Source organism: Dermacentor silvarum, chromosome 1, assembly GCF_013339745.2.
Source record: "Dermacentor silvarum isolate Dsil-2018 chromosome 1, BIME_Dsil_1.4, whole genome shotgun sequence".
Taxonomy (NCBI): Eukaryota; Metazoa; Arthropoda; class Arachnida; order Ixodida; family Ixodidae; genus Dermacentor; species Dermacentor silvarum.
The window spans coordinates 283,386,910-283,402,104 of NC_051154.1; the positions used below are offsets into that span (position 1 = coordinate 283,386,910).

The 15,195-nt window shown below is 45.0% G+C and overlaps 1 protein-coding gene across 2 annotated transcripts in view; it reads left to right on the plus strand.

The window, feature by feature from the left end:
- LOC119437186 (glutamate--cysteine ligase regulatory subunit) overlaps window positions 1-15,195 on the plus strand; it is a 73,684-nt gene that overhangs the window by 41,035 nt on the left and 17,454 nt on the right. For both annotated transcript variants that reach the window (XM_037704244.2, XM_049660348.1), the window contains exon 6: window positions 3,810-3,924. In XM_037704244.2, the coding sequence (XP_037560172.1) occupies window positions 3,810-3,924 (115 nt within the window). The remainder of the gene's footprint in view (window positions 1-3,809; window positions 3,925-15,195) is intronic.

Below are 15,195 nucleotides of genomic sequence, written 5' to 3' on the forward strand. Positions count from 1 at the left end.
GAACTTACCTGCACTTCCTGAAACATTACCCCATTGGAAACTCGAGCTTGGCGATTGGATAACATTTAAGGCATTAGCACAGTTACAGTCCTGGGACATTAAAGAAGTGCCTATCAACATGACCTGCTCTATATACTGGCAAGACAAATCAAGGATGCTGCTGAGAAAATAATACTTTGCTCTTTCGGACGCCTTCCACATAGACCTTGGTGAAATAAACATACTGTCTGGCAGAGTGGTGGAAATGAAACCAAGCTTGGGGAATATTCGGATGCTACCCAACAGCAATAAATTGTTCGAACTCAGGAGTCGACATACATGCTGTGGTGAGGAGGGTAAGACGAAAAGCAAAAAAAAAATGAATTATGCCAATCCTATGTGAACTCCATAAACAAGTTGCCTTCAATCAAATGCGGTTTGGGATAAAATGCATGAAATCGATGGTAATCATTGAACATATTTGATCTTGATGGAGACTTCGAACATGAGGCAAATATTTCCGCCACTCATTTTCAAGGTGTATTGAGTTCGTAGAATTACTAGCAGGAGTTCCAAATCAGAAATGTAAAATGATAGGACAGGAAATAATTATTTACCTGAATTACAGAGATGTTTATAAATATGTTTTACTGTTCAATCAATGATATCCAGTATAGAATGTAAGGCTGCGAGACCAGATAGCTTCAATTATGAAATGCTGAAAATTCTGCAGCACAGCACTGTGGATACACTTCTGTAATTTTTAATAAGATATTGCCTCATGGAGATGCATTTTATTGATCTATGCAAAGGCCAGAAAGGATACCTTATAATTGTCAAAGTTATCAACTGCTCACCTTGACGAGTTGCTTGGGGAAAATGTCCGAAAGGATGATGAATCAGTGTCTTAGGCACATTTTATGAGAAATGAAAGCTTGACAAGTATCAACGTGAATTTTTAGCTGGCCGTTCTACAGTCAGCCACCTTGTCCATCTATGCAAATAATTTATTCCGCTAATGAAAAGGATTCAGGCTATTGGTTATTTATTCAGAAGCAGCACTGCATGTCCATATTTTCAACTTGACGTGCATAAAAGTGATGGAAGCATCAACAGTTTCAAGGAAATTATCAGCCTGGAGTCAATGCTTGCAACGTTGGGGCCCTAATGAAGACAAAGTTCTCTTATCGAAACGTTGGCTCTTGCCTTAGACTTTCCACATTCACCCAGGGTTGGTCACTTAAGTCTCCGCATTCATGTAAACCCTTTGTCTTGTTAAGATGGAGGTGTGGCATTCTGACAGACTTGGTGTACTATGGATTTTGGGCTCGGATGTTGGTCATCTTATATTTCTTGGGAACCGTTACTTTTGAATCAAACTGGGGATGACTTTTCTAAAATTGCGTGAAAGTGGTGTACCACAAGATGGAGCCCTGAGTGCGACACACCTTGTCGTAAAACTAAACTCATTCGCATGGTGTTTTAATTAAAATGTAGGTGATATTAAGCTGATCCTTGTGCAACATCTACTCTTGTGAGTGACAACTACAGGTAGCTCTGAATAGTAGGGCTTACTGGGCAGACAAAACTGGTTTAAATGTTGCACATACCACACACACACACACACAACCTTTGTGGTGGCACATTTAACTTGAAAAGAGAAATAGAAAATCGTTGTATGCACAGAACATTGAAGTTTAGGTGTCCTTGCCAAAAGGAAAAAAAAAAAAAAATTAAGAGCCATGTCATGCACTATAGGGAAAAAACAATAAAAAAGTTTAAAGCTATAAAATTGCACATAAATTTTAGGGCTCAGACAGAACTTGCATACTAAAATCTTGGTATAACTGGCTCATGTGTTTGCAACTGGATTATACATATTGTTCTATTATTTTATTTTTATTGAGCTGCAAAAATGTCTGCATGGAAACACCTGGATCCAGTTCACCACCTGGGTTTGTGTGTCTGCACAGGTGCATTTTGAACATCACCTATCAAAAGCCTTTGTGTAGAAAGCAACCAGTGGTCCCTTTTAAAGCGCAGGCTATTTCTCAGAAATTGTTTTCTACTATATAAGTGCTGTACCAGGCAGGTCACCTATGCTACTGATTACTTACGTTGCCACATTTTGCAAGATGTTATTTAGAAGTGGGCTTCAGGCCCCATCGTTCTTTGTGCTATGTCTTTTATTAAGCTAAAGCTTTCTGTGAAGTCTAGTAAGTAAAAAAACTATTGTGGAATAATACATGAATATTCTCCATGAAAAAAAAAAATGTGTACAAAAGGCAACCTTGATGCAGGGAAGTACCATCGCGAATTCTTTTTCATGAATTTGACTGGTCGAGCAGTACACCAATCATTCAGACAGCTTTGCAATGATGGCTCAAACACGTGCTGCCACGTAGGCTGTGCAGCTGAAGTCAATGTGAAGACTTGATAACGAAGCTAACATATTTTCAGCTGCACTGTACCCTTTTCTTATGACACTAGCGCACATAAAAGGTCACAAATTTAGTATATCTGTCAGCTGCAGTGATTCTTTGAGTGCCTTAAAACCTGTGTATTCCGGGGGAATTAAGGAACATTGGTCACTGCAAAATGTACCTGCATGAGTATTTTCAGTGCTGGAGCCTAGCTCTTGACATTTAATTCTGCTGGATACATAGCCATATAGGTAGATATGCAAGCAGATTTGCTGACTACTGCCGCAAAAGACCTGTGCATCACAGACATCTTACTATCCTATTAGGATTGCACAGTACATCTGCTACAAAACACTTGGAAACACTGTCAAGCTGAATGAGCTGAACAAATGGTAACAAACAAATGATTTTCCAGTTAAAAACTCCAATTAGTGGCAACTATGTTAAGGAAATGAAGAAGTTGCCACCACAGAAAACGTTTGTATGAGGTTATTTTTGGCAACCTCAGATTTGGAGGACTCCATATTGGCCCACAGTTTCCTCCTAAATGAACCATAGTCCTCATGTCTACCCTTTTGTTAACCATTAACAATGCCGCACATTCCGGTTGCCTGTCCCTCGTATGAAAGTCTGAGAACTAAACATTATAATGCATTTTATAGATACCGTGCACCCCTCTTCCCAGCACATTTACTCAGACAGAACCTCTCATTTGAGTTTTTTCGAGCTTAAACGTTGGTAGATACATACATGAAATTGATTCTGCAAAATGTTTAAACTGTGTCCGAAGAAGATGAGACGTGAACAGAAACACAGATGCACACTGTTCTTTTCACATCTGGTCTTCTTCGTGCAGTTTAAACATTTTGCAGAATTTATGAACCGACTAGCCCAACAACTTGCCTTACTTCAGTATGAAATTGATATTTTATATAAGCTGTTGAGAATTGTAATCTCGGAGTATGGTCTAGGACTTAATGCACTAGCAAGCAATTTTTCGGCATTAAAAGAAAAATTAATTTGTCTGTGGCTCTAAATAGTTGTATCGGCTGCAACACAAAAAAAAAAGCCAAATTTATTTACCTAAATGATGTTTGGTGCCTGTCATATCTTGCCTTGGTGTTCTTTTCCATTGTAGCACAGACCACTCATGACAATCTAGTGCAGCAAAAGCCTGCTCTCCTCATGCCACGCTGTTTTCCGAGTGCCAACTCATTGTTGCTTTGCATCACAGCTAGCACCTAATGTGTGGCTAGGTGTGTACAAATCTTTAAAGGGAGATCAGCTTTCATGTGTATGCAGTTGCTTTAAGAAATTATTTTAGTGCAGTTGTGTAAATTCTTTCTGCAAGCTAACAGTTATTCGGTATTCCAGCAGGCAGATAAACTTGTGCATTACCATCCGTAGGTGAAGCCAAGCGTGAACCAGGTGAACCTTGACTCGTGCTGCGTCATCCCCCAGGAGATGCAGGAATTTGCCAAGGCGAACAACATTCAGCTCCTTACGCACAGTGACCCAAAGGGTAAGAGAGCGTGTGCTCAGACTAGCATCAGTGAAGTATGTTGAGTACCTGTATAGTGGCCTGGTCATAGCTGCTCAGTTTTTCTAATGCTAGTTTGTTGCTGACTTTGTTGTGTTTGTTGCATACCAGGGGCTGCTAGCATGTAAAATGTTATCCCATAGCTAGAAAGCTTCACATTAGTGACAGTAAGCTACCGCACAGGAATTTGCCGGGTGACAAAGTAGTGACACTTGTGCAAAACTTTTCGTGTTTCAGAAGAACTTGAGATCTTGGCCTAGTTGGTGTTTTTTGAAGGACACAAGAACCCTAGAGGGCCAAATACACTGCAAGAAACACCTACCACGGTAGCTTAGCGGCTATAGTGTTGCCCTACTGAGTCAAGGTCGCGGGTTCGATCCTGGCTGCAGTGGCCACATTCTGATGGGGACGATATTCAAAAACGCTCGTCTACTTATATTTGGGTGCACGTTAAAGAACCTCAGGTGGTCAAAACTAATCTGGAGCCCCGCACTTCAACATCCATTACAATTAGATCGTAGTTTTGGCACATAATACTGCAGAATTTATTATTTATTTATTTTACACTGCAACAAACATAGATGACCCAGACAGTAACTTCTGAGTAGAGTATGTTGTTGGGCAAGTTGGTTGAAGTCTAGGGGGTGCATAATAGCCCTCGCTCTGTTCTTTCCCACTCCCTCCTCTGAGTCTTCGATTCCACGTCATAGTAGTATGTGCCCCCTAGTAACTTCTGACTAGCTTATTTAGGATACAACTGAGGGATATGTTATACACAGACAAAATTTACAGTAGGGGCAGTTGATCTGTTGCATAGGCATCCATGCTGCTGTGGGCGTATTACATTATGATCACTTAGAAACTTTTTAAACTGTAGTGCTATTACTTTCTCGAACAATTGAGGGATATACTTATAACACACAGAGAGACAACAGGCACAGAATGCAACACTATAGTCGGATACAACTTTAGAAGACAGCGGCATTTGCCCCTCAAAGGCGGATGCACACGAGCTGGCACCAATAGGCGCGCACTTCATGTGACGTCATGAGCCGGACGGCCGGTGTCCCCGCGGTCCCCGCCGACGGAGAACATGCCTAACATGGCCGCCCTCGCTTCGAACTGGGCCGAGTCGCGTCAGCTCTGGGCGCCTCCCTTCGTTAGAGTGAATTCGAATTGTTTGTGGTGGTCTGTCATGCCGGAAATATTATTGTGAGCTTATGATGCACAATTTGTGCCGCGTGCTTTTGTTCTGAGCCGTGAGCCGGCGAAGAAAGATTGCAGCGAACATCGGTGACGCTGCGCTTCGTGTGGAAACAGGATCCCGCGGCGACATACCGCTGCTAACAAACATCGTACGTGTTTGTTCCGTGGTATTTTGTTTTGCTCCTAAGTGAAGTTACGACGAGGAGAGTTCGCCAAAGTCTGGTACCTACTGTGAGCGGCGGGTGTGTTTGTGTACTGTGCCCCTGCGTTTCTCGTCGGACGTGGTGAAGTGATGGAGCAAAACCATTATCAGGATAAATGAGAAAAGTGTGCGCGGATGAAACCAACCTGCGAGTTTCTCAACAGAAAAGATTTGTGAAAGCAACCTCCAACGCAAAGATTCGTTGCTGTCAGTTCAGCGTGAAAACGACCGATCGTTGGCAGCAGTGTGATAAGATAGCCGAGCGTCTAGCAGCGTCGTTCGAGTGTTGTGTAGCACCGTCGATTGATTGCTTTCCACCAATGCTAACAATCAGTGACTAACACGCGCTGCTTGAGCGAATGTTATTGAATTGTTAACGGTCAGGCGTTTGGAAGCAGTGTTTGTTTCCTTAATGTCAGCCTGAATGCTAATATAAAATTATGACTGATACACTCGTGCCGTTGCAAGGGAGCATGGCATGTATTCGCGTCGCTGTGTGGCTTAGAACTCTTCGCTCACTGCACGCGCCAGCTGTAGATAGCCTGCTGTGATACAATCGCGCATAAGCTGTGCTGTTAGCGCTCGACTTGCTTTCCCACAACACAGCTTTGCGCTTTGTCGTGATATGTCGCTACTAAAAAATTCCTATGACAGTGAAGGCAACAGAGCCAATGTGTGGATTAAAAAAAAGTACGACCAAGTAGGAACAGCTGCTTGTGAACTGACTCCTAATAGTTCTACTCGCGTCTGCGTTAAATGTGTGTGCGTGTTTTCTTGTGTGTTTGTGTATATTTGTTATTTTGCCCTTTTTTGTATTTTATATCTTAGTTTTCGCGTTTGTGTTCATGTGTGTGAATATGAGTTCTTCCGTGCATGTATGTATTTATTCCTATTTTTATCCTTTTATTTTTGCATTTGATCTTGTAAGCATGCTGCAGCCACGACTTTGCAATTCCATTAACTCGTCTCATTCAAAGCACGAAGTCCTGTGAATAGCAGGGCTGGCCTCTTCGATGTCATTAAAGCCATTCTCTCTTGTCTACCTTGCCTCCTCAGTCTTTCACCTTGCTTTGTTTTCTCCTACTATTCTGACCTTGCTTCTTGTGCTGTTGCTGCAACGTGATTAATCAACCTGCACCAAAGACAGTTTTATCAGCTGTGACAACAGAAACATTGACAGATACAAAATGTTAAAAGCATCGCGTGGCTTGCACAGTTACTTCGTCTCTTACCCCTGTTAATGTGTTTATGCATCAGTGCATACGGTAGCTTGCCAGGAGTGCACATGAAAAGGCGCCATATTGTGAAACAGCACCTTGCTATGTTGTTGCATTCAGTCTTAATAAACAGCTGGTTTTGCTGCCCGTCACATGTGGTCGTACACATATATAACATTGTGCAGTGGGGTATCATTTCCTGTCTTGACGCTTTCATCATTACAAATGCAGTTTTCTAGTGAATGGAGTCCAGCAAAGCAGTGCTGTGAGAGTTTTTGCAACTTTCACCATTTATTACTTCCCCAATATCACTGTCTGAATCTGTCCGTCACTTTGCCTACGGCTTGTAATGAACAAAGTGACTCACTAAAACACGTTGAACTTTACTGAGCATTTTTCTGGTACGTAAATATGACGAAAAAATGCTACCAAAGTTAATCACGTTAATAATTGTGCTTGCATTCGCATTACTTGTTCGAGTCAGATTAATAAATTGAAAATTGGCTATGACAACACTTCAATTTTCAGTGCAGACTGCTAACGGAGCCATAAAGCGTGCTCCGACTTCTGCTATTTCACTATGGGGCGCGTCAAACTCGACAGTGGCTGCCTGAATGAGCATTTTGGGGCTCACTAAGCTAATGATGTCTTATATTTGTTCTCTTAATTGCATTACTTGTGTGAGCCAGATAACAAAATAAACAATGCAACCACATGAATGTGCTTTGGCATTCAAGCTGCTGGCAGTGGCTGTCAGTTTCGTGTCGTCTGCTGTTATTTCACCACCACTCGCTATGACATGACTGCGATTTCAAGTGCAGGCTGCTAACAGAACCATAAAGCGTGCTCTGACTACTGCTATTTCACTATGGGGCGCGTCAAACTCGACGGTGGCTGCCTGAATGAGCATTTTGGGCCTCACTAAGCTAATGATGTCTTATATTTGTTTCTCTTATTCGCATTACTTGTGTGAGCCAGATAACAAAATAAACAATGCAACCACATGAATGTGCTTTGGCATTCAAGCTGCTGACAGTGGCTGTCAATTTCGTGTTGTCTGCTGCTATTTCACCACCACTCGCTATGACATGACTGCGATTTCAAGTGCAGACTGCTAACAGAACCATAAAACGTGCTCTGACTTCTGCTATTTCACTATGGGGCGCGTCAAACTCGACGGTGGCTGCCCGAATGAGCTTTTGAGCCCGCCAACGATAATCAGGGTTAACAATAGTGTTTCAATTCAGATATGCCAGCATTTAAATGTGTTTCTGTGCCACTTCTTAAATCGAGCACAATGAGTGCAGGACGTTGCTTATCAGAATTGAGCTTCTATTATAAGGAATATGCCATAAATGGAACTGCTTATTTATTTGAGAGGTCACGGAATGGATGGTTGGTTGTTGCGAACCCACCAGCAAAATTTTGGTAGCCCTAATAAGGGCTGTTCTTTTGTTAATAAGAAGCCTTTATGCTTCGTCGAATGGCTCAATGCCAGACAGTTCGCAGTCGGAGTCGCTTTCTTCAGTGTCATCTTCACCCAGCTGGATGATGATGGGTTGAATGTGCTCACTCCCAGACATGTCAAGTCTGAACTTTTCCTTCAAGTTCATCACATGCTGAATGCTCTTCGTCCAGTCTTCTGCCGTTACCTGCTTGATTTTCTCGCTCAAGATGACGTCGACCGTGGACAGCTTGAAGTCTCTGTTGTCCGCAGTGATGCCATTTTTGATTTTGGCCCACACAAGCTCAATGGGATTAAATTCGCAGTGGTACGGCGGGAGCCTGAGTACAATGTAACCAGCCCGTACAGCTGTGTTGTCTACGATGTAGCTCAGAAAGCGTGACTTTACAGATGCGACCAGCTCAAGCAGCTGCTTCTTTATCATCCTTTCACAGTAGGTGATGTTCTTGCTTGTGAGCCACTCCTGTATCTTTTCCTTCTTCCAGGCCGTCGTCGGCAATTTCTCTTCTCGCCGGCTATGGTAAGGTGCATTGTCGCTACCAATGACGCTACCAGCTGGCAACTTCTGCAGAACGTCCTTGAACCAGCCCTCAAAGCGATTGCCGTCCATTTATTCGTGGTAGTCGCCTGTCTTTTGGCCTCTGAATACATCCAAGCAGCCGTCGACGAAATCATCCTCGCTGCCGATGTGCGTCACGATCAGACGCTGACCTTTCCCAGAAGGTTGTTTTAGACCCGTCGTCAGGCCATTTGCTCGAGCGAACAGGCGTCTGCGCTTCTGCACCACGGTGTCTGTCCACACGATCGACCGAGTGTGTCCCGCCGTCACCCATGTCTCGTCCAGGTAGAAGATCTTTCAGCCTTCAGCCCGGTAGCGCTCCACGTCACGGAGGTAGCGATTCCGGCAATCGATGATGTCATCCCGGTCGATAAGCAGCGAGTTGCGTCTTCTCTTTTCGTGCTTGAAGCCGATCTCGGCAAGCAGGCGACGCACGGTACACCGCCTTAGTGATGGGAGTTCCATAAGCTCCGAGAACTCTGTAGTTATCTTCTCGACCGTCGGTATCTCGTTGCGGCGAAAGAAATCGTGCGCACATGACCTCAGCGCGCACAACGTGAAGCTGTCAAACTTCGCGCTGCGTCTTCTCTTCTCCGCATTGCGTGGGCGCTTTCGCGAGGGCGTCGTCAGTTTGCCACCCGAAAAATGCGAAGCTTTAACTTCCTCCCTCACCCTGAACACAGTCCTTTCGCTGACACCGAGCATGTCGGCGACAAACTTGCTCGTGTCCTCCACGCTGCGTTCAGGCTGCCTGTTACGCCAAAACGGGTAGCAGTGGAAGATCATGTTGCGTGAATCGCTGTTCAGGATGTGGCCGCTCTTGTTCTTGCCGAGGCTCCTTGGTGGTGTGGTCATCGAGGCGACACAAGGCTCGTTCGGCAACAAAAGATTGCGTTCCGATGTCACCTCGCTGGGCTCCATGGCCGAAAACTGGCACGGAATGCCGAGCGCAATCGTGCCCGAACTTACGAGATCGCAGGTTCGCAGCCGCGAAAAAAAAGAAAAAATATATTAATTAAAAATAAGCCCAACACATTAAAAAATAAGGTTGTGCAAACACACAAAAAGTATTTTTGAATTTTATGCTATTAAGCCAGCAACTGCTACGCCCGGTGCCCTCGATCTTGCTCCGTAGCAGACGACGCACAGCGTTGTAGAAGGCACGGAGTTATTTTTCTCTCGCGATCCGGCATGTGCGGTAGCATTTCCATCATGATAGTTTTACCAAACCACTCGTCAAGATACACAAATCTTAATTATAGCGACAAATACGCGTTTTAGAAGCAGTCACAATTTTTTGAGCGGGACTATTTCTTTAGTCGCGGAGGAATTGGCTGCTGCGCTTCGGTCAACTGGGCGGGGCCTCCTCCTGTCTTCTAAAGTTGTACCCGACTATAGAAATGACAAGTGTCATCGCAATCAGTGGCGGTCGGGACAACCAGTTGTCAAAGTAGGCTGTCTACACACCTCATTTTACAATTCGGTGTCCCGTCTAAGGATGGCTAAGTTCCCTGGCTCAATGCTAAAGTTGGTGGTATAGACAATCCCACAAAAGGTCATACTTGAATTGATGCCCTAGGTACACAAGATTGCCCATAACAGCAAGAAAGTAGCAAGCAGCTAATCTCTCGTTTTCTCAGCCTCATTGAAGGCCAAGAAGACGAGAGAGATATACAGTCGAATCCCCCTACAACGAATGCCGCTACAACGAAATTTCTGCCACAACAAAGCTTTTCCGATTCTCCGTCAGCTGCCCATAGAAGGAATACAAAAAAAGTCTCTCTATAATGAAGGCATTTTATTCGGTATTTCTGCTTCAACGAACTTTTCGAGAACGAAACTGAGACTGAATTGAAATTGGAACTGCCGAGTAGTCAAATTAGAAGGCCCTTCCAAAGCTGTGATGATCGTATGTCCGCTTGAAAGAGGTTTTCGCGAACGAAATCAAGTTCAAAGTACCGATTTATGCCACTGCAATCCATAGCCTGGTCATCACGCGCCTGTGCGAGACTGCATGGGATCACCACAATTGCTGCCATTTTCTGTGGTGTGTGTCCGGTCGAAATGGCTACGCCAACGAAAAAGCGTAAATTTCTCCCTCTCGTGAAGGCACATATGATCACCAAAGCAGAAAGCGGAAGGAAAAAATTTCGCAGTTTCACCCGAAAGGCGAAGCATCGATTGCAATCGCAGATTAGTAGACAGCAACACGAACTCAGGATCGTAGTTTTATTGGCCGTATGAACTTGTAAACATTCGCTTACTAACTACAGTGTAGACCGCTTATAACGTAAGTCGCCGGAGTTGCGAATATCTGCACTATAAGCGGTACCGCACTATAACCAAAACAATGATTTTCAAGCCCTGCACGTATGCAAAACATGTAGACCAAGCATGTAGACACGCTTTGTACTATCGCGCGCACATCGTGATTACATTTTCACCATTGAGCTGGTGAAAACATAGTCGCGATGTAGCCGGTGCTTGACAGCTTTGCACCGAGTCAAAACGAAACAACTGTTTGCCGCAACTGCTGCGGAAAAAACCGTGACCGCTATCGAGGCGATTATGAACGGCGACAAATTCGCGGTGCTGAAGACACATGCCCGACGCACGCACCGAGTCTGAACGAATGAACTACCATTCGCTGCAACAACTGCAGTTGAAACCACGGTCGCTATCTATGCGATCATCGATGGCGACTGCGCAGTTTTTTAGGCACGAGGCCGACGCGCGTACCATGTAAAATTGAAACTACTGTTCGCCGCAACCGCTGCGGAGAAAACCGCGGCTACTATCGACGCGATCGTGGATGACGACTACGCAGTTAAGAAAGCACGCGGCGGTAAACGCAAGAATACAGGCTTTAAAGACACAAATAGGCTTGAATCGTTCCGGCGGTGCTGTCATTCACGTACAATTTCAGCTGATGGCTGTGGCGATGCGGACTCCGCTGCTTCGTTTCGGTTGGACGCTAGCGCCGTTCTTGCTCTTTTGCGTCGCACATTTGCGGCGCTCCTTGCTCACCGAGCTCCGAAAGTAGTCTGAATTAACCCATGTGCGGCCAAATAAGTCTGAATTAACTGATTTTCCGAATTAACGAGGTTTTGCTGTAGCTCCAAACTAAATTTGCAGAACACTGCGTAAATTGACAGCGTTGCTCGCACGATATCTGCACTTCACGACACGCATCGCGACGGGTGCAGAGAAACTGAAGCCGCGTTCAGCGCAAAACGCACCGCTGATAAGCAGTCGAGCAAAAGGTTTCTTCGTCGCCTAGACGACCTACGCGTGCATTTGTTTCCGGTCGTTTGCTTCGCGTCTCATGCTCTTCCCCCGCATCACCCTGGTTGATCTCGTCTCCCATCGGTGGGCGCACCTTGTTGGGAAGCATGCTCACTGCTGCCCTTGTCGGCGAGATTTTCCCACAGAAGCCGCATTATAACCGGTATTTCGTCTAACGCGGCTGCACTGTAAGCGGTATGCGTATACATGGAGTCCTGTGGGAAATATAACAGGAGTCTGAAAAGATCGTACTATATCCGGTCCTGCACTGTAAGCGGTTACGTTATAAGTGGTCTATACTGTAAATTACCAAGCATGGTGACACACACGCACAGATAAGCATGAACACATCTCGCTCGATGACTGTGGAAACTCGGTGTCAACACACTTAAATGAGAAGGCGAGGCAATAGCAGCGAGCGAATTGACCTCCATGCCGTCTCTCGCTTCAGTGCGAACTAAACATTGAAAGCACAGTGCACATGACTCTACCGGCTCTAGTTGCACTTTTCCCACATCGCAGATCGCTTTTAAGATGATAACCGCTCGGGCACGCACTTAGTGCGCGGCTCAGATTGCTTTCAAGAAGATACGGCGGCTGCGCCGCAGCCGCTGTTGTCAACATGATGCCAATGTCTCGTCGTCAGAGGAAAATGACATCCTGCTAGACACACCGACTCCAGCGACTGCTTTGAAAGTAATGGATGCTTTTGACCTCATCTTAAAAGTAAGTTATCAGAGCCCACGACAATGACATTGCGATGGCTCTGTTAACGGACTGTGAGACTCGCGTAACGCCTTTGCTTGCCGTGGAGCGTAAGAAATCTAGGCTGACCCACTTCTGGAAATAAAACTTCTGGTAAGCACAAGCTTGCCAAGTTTGCCGACTTTGCCATAAATATGCAATGAAATTGTGATATTGCAAACCGCTTCATTGCGACGGTGCATTTGCCGCAAAATGAGTGTTTCACGATCGGCCGGGCAGGTGCGATGGGTTAGGCGTCGGCCGCAATGTACGAAAAATGCTGTAACAGCGGCGCGAAATGCATTTTCTCGTGAAGTTGACACTTTATTGACCGTTTTCGGTATGTCTCAATCTTTGCCTCCATGCCATCACGAAGATTTCCCAGATGATGGTTTTGGCTTTGTTCGCGGCTTTGCCGTTTGGCATACGTATACACATACTAATTTCACGTCAACGAAGTTCCTCCACAACGAAATTTTTCGCATGTCCCGTGAATTTCATTGTAGCAGGACTCGACTGTACCTCAAGTGAGGCTGTGAACCTCATAGGCTTTTGGAAAAAGCGCGCAAAGCCTTAACTAAAGTGTTCTGTAGGAGTTTACGGTATGAGATCCCCTTGACCTGCAGCAATTCCTATGCTTAGAGTCGTTTATTTTCTGGTAAAACCCTATATAAATCCTGATTCTTGCTCCCCGTACAAGTTTTATCAAAAACGGGTTAAACCTGATTTCTCACCAAAGTTTTCCTTTTAGTGAAGAGTAATAATGAATGCAAGGGTTACAAAACTAAAGAATGAAAGTGAGGGCACAGGCAACACTTGAATGGTGGCAACTTGGTCCGCGGTCGCCATGTTTTCGTCACTGCATACGCGTATCAGTCCGAGAAATCGAACGAGACACTGTACTGTGTCTGAAATTTCGGTTCAAGTTTTTTTTTTTAGTTACTATTACTTTGTTTGCTTCATGCAAAGACCTCGGGTACTTGGACATTAACCTTTAACGTTCGTGAATTTAAACGGATGCAAAACTCTCGGTCGCATGCTGCGATTCTTGGATACGCATGGCTGCTTGGGCCGGTATTTTGTAGCGATGCCTTTCTGGATGCTAATGCCTTTTCGCGCTTCGTCAGTGGTCAGAGCGACGGTCCGCTCACGTTATAAACGGGATCAGTCGGCCGTGAGCGGTGGATGATAAGACTAGTATAGAATAAGGCATAAGGCATCGCTACAAAATACCGGCCTTGGTCTACATGTTTTGCACACGTGCAGCCTGTGAACGCTGTTGTTTTGGTTATAGTACGGTACCGCTTATAGTGCGGATATTTACGATTCCGGCTACGTATGTTACAAATGTTCTGTGCTGTATAATTCTCCAGAATGCTGTCCATTGTAGCCGATAGTCCGATGCAGCTGGGTCTGTTGAAAGTTGAATTTGTTGCAGCAATAATATAGGCAGACCAAGGTAAGTATGAGAATGGTGTGTGACATCTGAAGGTATGTTGTATGTGGATCTGTTGTCACAGACATGGACTGTATTTAATGCCTTAGCATTCACTTCTTCATACACTTGGATGATCACAAAAGCCTCACGGATCTATTTGGTAGCAGAATGAGCACTCATTCTGTGCCTCAGGCTATCAGGCATATTGAAGTTGCTCATTTTGTCATGTATCGTATTTTCCGGTGTTAAGACGCGTTTGGATTTCAAAATTTTCATCGGTGTGTTTTATACAATGGTGCGACTTATATATGGAATTTACTGAAGGTGGCAGGTGTTACACAGCAGCACAAGGAGCATGTGTGCTTGCCGATGCGCAGAGTTCTTGTGTTCTGCGCGCCTAAGCATGCGCAGACGATGCAAAGTAGGTCATAGGCATCGAAACGCGGCACAATTTTGGCCCTTCCTCTTTTACTTTGCCGACAGTGTGAGGCTACGGAAGCGTCTCACTTTCTGAACATTTGTTTTTGCTCCCATGTCACTGAGTAGGCGGTGTTCAATTTGCGGCCCTGCCTTGCCGTGCTGACAACTGCTGATGAAAGCATGCCACCGGCCCACCGCGAGAGATAGCAGGAGCGCATACGAACATTCGGAGTGCTAGATGCTCACCCAATATTGCCCCTAGCTCACCTTTAATATCGGCTGCCTCATGTCTTGGGTGCCCAAAATCTCCGGTACATCAGCGGTGTGTAGTAGCTGAGCGCGTCAGAATTGACTAAGTACGGCATTTCGTGACGAGGATACATGCGAACCCGCAATGTGAAACCTGCGCGTCTTATACAAAGGTGCGACTGATATATTAACTTTTCTGCAAAAGCGGTAGTTTTTAGAGGGGTGCGACTTATACAAGGGTGCGCCTTGTACACTGGAAAGTACAATATTTATCTAACTTTTTTTTTTTAATTTTCGAGTCATCATCATCAGCCTGTATTTATGTACACTGCAGGACGAAGGCCTCTCCCTGTGATCTCCAATTACCCCTGTCTTGTGCTAGCTGATTCCAGCTTGCACCTGCAAATTTCCTAACTTTATCACCCCACCTAGTTTTCTGCCATCCTCGACTGCACTTCCCTTCTCTTG